The sequence below is a fragment of the Gossypium raimondii genome, chromosome 4 (genome assembly GCF_025698545.1).
Source record: "Gossypium raimondii isolate GPD5lz chromosome 4, ASM2569854v1, whole genome shotgun sequence".
Taxonomy (NCBI): Eukaryota; Viridiplantae; Streptophyta; class Magnoliopsida; order Malvales; family Malvaceae; genus Gossypium; species Gossypium raimondii.
The window spans coordinates 37,345,603-37,350,828 of NC_068568.1; the positions used below are offsets into that span (position 1 = coordinate 37,345,603).

The window sequence follows — 5,226 nt, forward strand, 5'->3', positions numbered from 1 at the left end:
TGGATTTATTTAATTGTAAATTAGGAAGGAATAAATGGGATTCTTTCCAATTATACCCTTTAATTTGTTAGTGTTTTCTTTCGGATTTGAATGTTGAAATTGATGTCACATTTCCTGTTTTTGCATGCAAAATTCTCAGCCACGATACAATGGACTTAAGTGGAGAGCAACACTTTGATTTATGTATTGCAAAGTCTTATTTTTTAAATTTTTTTAATTCTAGATTGATGAGTTTTTGTCTTAATTAAATTTCGTAAAAGAATGCATAAGGACGTGTTTTTTATTTCCATCTAATGACTAAGAAAAACGACATCCTCAAATGCCAGTACTCAATACTCTAGTATCTACAAATAAGAATTACAATGCCAGATTCCATGCTTCAACATCAAGTTGCAGAGCAGAAACCTCTCCGACTATGCATCATAACGACAAATCTGGTTTAAATAGAAGAATTCCCACCAGCTACTCTTTCTACAATGCGGCTGCGGTCATTGTCTGTCCATACAGGGGGTGATAATGGCGGAACAGCTGCTACCTCAGCTGCCATAGCTTCAATTTTCAGCAACTTCCTAGCAGATGCCTTATTCTCTCCCTCTCCACCAATCTTTCTTGAAGAAAAAGACACTGAAGGAACATCTCTTGATGAGTTGCTACTATTAATGGATGACATGAACTTGTCCCTTGAAAGAGTAGCGGGGGCATTTGCAATGACAGAGCTGAACACACCAGACTCCCGTAAAGCTTGTATTATGGCCTGACACAGCAAAAGAGAACATTTATAGCTAAGAAGAGAATAGGAAAATCCAAGTCAGAAATTTTAACACATTATCACAAGTACAAGATAACTTGTAAAACATATTATTTAACTATAACAATAATCAAACGGTCCAAAATAGTGATGCATTTCCTAGACAAGTAATCCATTTAAAATGTTTGAATTTCTGTTGTTTCAAGTTCAAACGACTACCGTCAACTACCATGACACCCTTCCAACATAGCACTAGAGCCTTTATATGCCAGCATATCCGTCTAAGTTACGCATTGTAGCAAAAAGGATAAGACCCTAAACTTACAATCATACATCATTTTGAACTGAATTTTAAAGATGGATGCTTATAAAAGTAGTTTTAATTTCCTGTCATTTCTTATTTTCTAAAACGCTATAATTGTCATTACCATAGGAGTATATATGCGAGTTAAAATCCCCTTTCTTAGGAGTTTCAGCCTAAGGTCTTTATCACCCCAAACAACATGTTCCCGGTACCTACAAAAACCAGAGGTCTGTAGTTCGACATCAGCGCATCCATACATTTGTATCGAGCAGAAAGGTGCAATAAAGCAGCGCATCCAGGGACAAAAAAGAAAAAAGGACTGCCTTCAAGTTTATACCAGTGAAGCAACTCTTCCTCTGTTGCAGTTGAAGCAATTATGAATGCCTGCAAAGAATAACATTTATATAGACAATGACAGAACCGTTGATAATCAAGATCCAAGATGGTTCTAGCTCATGTCATGTAATATAGTCCCTGAAAACCTCCCAGGAATATTAACCAAAAAACTCATCATGCATAATCGTAATGCCTTATGAATTGCTTGGGAGGTGGGGATGCTATAAAACATCATCCTTAATATGGCTTCCAGTTTATCAGTTTCAATCCAAAAGTCTTTATCTCATAGCAGTAAATATCCAGTTCAAATCTATAGAGGTTTAGTGCCTTAATAGCTTGTTGCATTTCCCATATCTTAGTAAGTCTTACAAATCATAAATAGCAGTAGTAAAGAGACCGAGGTAAACAAGAAAACAAGAGTAACAGAAGGTACTAAACTCACAGCTCTATCGAATTCCAACATGAAGCACCTTTTGACATCTTCCTGAGTAGGTTTGCAGCCGCACCGATCACGTCTAGATGTCAGGTCTGAGAATTTGGCATATGTATAGTGTAGAACAGCAGCGTTGTCCAATTTGATTTCACTTAAAAATAAAAATTGTATAAAGCATAATTATGTTCAGAGTTGTCATGTGTATGTACAGCCAAACAGAGAATGACAGTGAATAGAAGCAACTATCATTCTCACAAGTCAAGCAGTTTCAGTTACCAATATGTATATCAATGATATGAAACCAACATAAAACTTTCCCTATTATCAATGACCAGCTGCACCCATCCCATCCCCATCCCTAATGCCCCAAACACCCTTTATCCTTACCCACCCTTTAACCGGATATGCAAAGTATATTGAATTACATAAGAATTTATGAGAGATGTATTTGTGATGCTAATATTGCATCAAGTTATTTGATCATGATTTTCCATTAGTACACAGACACCATACTTTGGAGTTTTCATATAATTGTGCCATCTATGAGCACCATTTGGACGAAGCTCATTCTGAACACGTGCAGCTTCTTTCCCATTCCCATAAGTCAAGAAGTAGTTTGGGTTACCACGAGTTGCTTCTCGATACAAGCCAAAATATGTTTCCTTTGGAAGATGGTCATAGTTCTTCTTGAACATTGACACCTGTTTGCATGGATACAAAACTAAGCCAAGTGTCAAACTCCATTCAGTCATCAATTTACTGAACTAAAGAAAAGCAAGGAAAAAAGGACTAGTGAAATTTTACCTCACCGAAAGGATCCTTTATATCATCTCGTTCAACACTGCTCTCCTAATCAAAAGGGAGAAAAATTCCACTATCAAACATAACAGCACTGGATTCCAAATGAATATAAGTATATACAATTATAACCAAGAATTCCAAGTTTCCTTTCTTACTAATGAATATAATGCCACTCACATAATTTGGAAATACAACCAAATCAACATCGCTAGGCAAATCACGTAGCAACTGCCTCAAAGAATATTCACTTGCACCTGCTGGGTATATTAATTCATCAGTATCAAGATGAATTATCCAGTCCATTCCAGCATCCTTATATTTCAAAAAGAAAAAAGAATAAGCATAGTAAAAATAAGGACAAGAGATTACTCTGATGTCAGATGCAAAAATAAAAAAGGAATATCAATTCATGAAAACAGAACCATCCACAGAGCATACCCTTGCCATAAAAATGGCATTTTCCATATTGAGAGACTGCTTTACAAATAGCTCATAATTGCAAGGCTTGTAAAAGAAACTTGAAAGCCATGTTTCATTCCAGATCCGACTGAAAACCACAAAAAAATGCGCAAAGAATAAAGATTAAGCAAGCAAACTCTAAATGTAAAGTGCTAAAACACAACCATTTTGACAAAATATGAATGGGACTTGTCCCTAAAGAACCAGAAAAGCAACAGATGATGGATATTTGCATGTGCACAAATATAATGAAAGAAAGAATGAAATAAATGCAAAATAAAGACAATTTATCACTGGTAGACTTCACATTCAGCAAAGGTATTAGTTAAAAAAATAGTAGGAAGAAACATTGAGAACAACCTTGCTTTCAGCTAAAGTAATAATTAAACAAGCATGAAATAAAAGCACAGAAAAAAAAGAACAAATTATGACCAGTAGCCTCCACATTCAGCTAAAGTACTTGTCAAACAAAATACTAGGAAGAAACATTGGGGACAAGCATACATTCGCTTAAGCTTTAGAATCCAAAAGATTTATTTCGATCACCAAAAGGACAATGGTAATTGACCTTTTAGCTTGCTGCTCCTCAAGCTCCTTTGTTCGGTATATAACTTTGACTCCCTAAAGAACAACAACTTAAAACTTATTTCATAAGTAATTCAGACAAACAAGCGGAGGAAAATCAGTTGAAACTTCAACTTATAAATGAAATGCAGAGCAAAAATTAAATCAGAGGAAGCCAAAGGCTTCATAAACTCACAGGAATAGATTCCAAAACTCCGGAAACATTGGGAGATGCTGCATGTCCTTCGACAAAGAGGTAAAAGGTTGTGACTCCAATAACCTTATGATAAAACATCCATGGTAAAATCTGCGCCAACCCGGCTGATGTACTTGTTGTAATACAAATCTGCTATATGAGAAGCAAAACAACCTAAGGGTAAAAGAATCACACTAATTGCTTCTGAACGAAAACTAGACTAACATAGAAGAGGTGGTAGGAACATATAACGGATTTATGTGTGCTTACGACAAAACTGATTTAATGAGAAAGAAAATCTCTTGATAAAAGAAGTACATTATAAAGAAATTTTAAAAAAATCGAACATGTCAATTGGGAGAAAGATTCAATTTAAGCATCAAAAGAGAAAAAACATGGAATTCAATGAATTGAATGATAATAATAAGTTTGATACAGAATCTGAAGCACAGAAATGGATCAAAGCCGAAATTGGAGAATTCAACAAAATCCCAAGCCAAAAACACCATGGTTAAGCAATAACGAACAAGGATCAATTCAGATCATTCAGGGAAAAGAAAAAGAAGAAAACGAAGAAAAAGCCGTACCTTTGGCTTTAAACTATCTTCAAAACCAAATTTCCAGTCCCTGTAGTAGGGGAAAGAAGGTGAAGAGCTACGACCAAGATTGATACAATTAGAAGAATGATGGTAGTTGGGGAGAAGAGATGATGAAGTCTCCATTCCAGGGAAGACCTCGCGGCGGGAACCACGAGGGGCCCATCGGGAAGTGGCAGTGGTGGGATCGGATACGCTCCCACCGCGCCACTGGAGAACGAAGGCTAAGGTAGCTAACGCGAGAGGGAGGATTGTTAGGAAGAGGAGGAGCTTGGAAAGGAAGGAATGGGTGGAGGGGGGCAGAGAATTGGAACGGTGATGGTTGGCCATGGTGGTGGAAATGGAGGGGCAGGTGACTTATTTTTCTTTTTTTTTTTTTTAATGCAATTGCAACCAAAATTCCGTTTTTCGTTTTTTTCCCCCCTCTTTTTCCTGTTTCGTTTTCAACAGATTTTTCAGTTTTGAATAAATTTAAATATTTTTATTTGCTTGGATAGGAATATGAATCGGAATCGGAATAGAATGGTAGCAAAATAAGTTGAGGGAAAGTTATAAATTCTCCCATGGGTCGAAAAATAAATTCCTAATTATTTAACAAATGAATTTTTTGAAAAAAATTATGAGTAATGAAGAAAAATAAATACAAATGCAAATATGATTACTTATAAATAAAATTGCATAAAGAAAAAAAAAGTAGGAAATGGTTTTGTTGAGGGATTTTTCCTTTGATCCCTCTCTCATGGAAGTTATCTTTATATTTCTAAGGCATGGTTCTTTAATGGGACATGT

The 5,226-nt window shown here is 35.9% G+C and overlaps 1 protein-coding gene across 1 annotated transcript; it reads right to left on the reverse strand.

Moving 5' to 3' along the window:
* Positions 1–259: 259 nt before the first annotated feature.
* Positions 260–4,915, reverse strand: LOC105780521 (glycosyltransferase-like KOBITO 1). Its single transcript, XM_012604905.2, has 11 exons — positions 4,429–4,915; positions 3,842–3,991; positions 3,650–3,702; positions 3,061–3,169; positions 2,800–2,934; positions 2,626–2,670; positions 2,335–2,522; positions 1,831–1,972; positions 1,390–1,436; positions 1,177–1,264; positions 260–754 (listed from the first exon to the last, which is right to left on the reverse strand). The coding sequence occupies exons 1-11, from the start codon at positions 4,765–4,767 to the stop codon at positions 440–442; spliced, it is 1,611 nt and encodes a 536-aa protein (XP_012460359.1). The 5' UTR covers positions 4,768–4,915; the 3' UTR covers positions 260–439.
* Positions 4,916–5,226: the final 311 nt, after the last annotated feature.

Coding starts and splice junctions, on each gene's coding strand:
- LOC105780521 (XM_012604905.2), bottom strand. CDS start 4,767: ATGGCCAACCATCACCGTTCCAATTCTCTGCCCCCCTCCACCCATTCC. Junction 3,170..3,649: donor GAGGAGCAGCAAGCTAAAAG/GTCAATTACCAT, acceptor TGTGGTTTTCAG/TCGGATCTGGAATGAAACAT. Junction 1,973..2,334: donor AATTATATGAAAACTCCAAA/GTATGGTGTCTG, acceptor TTTATTTTTAAG/TGAAATCAAATTGGACAACG.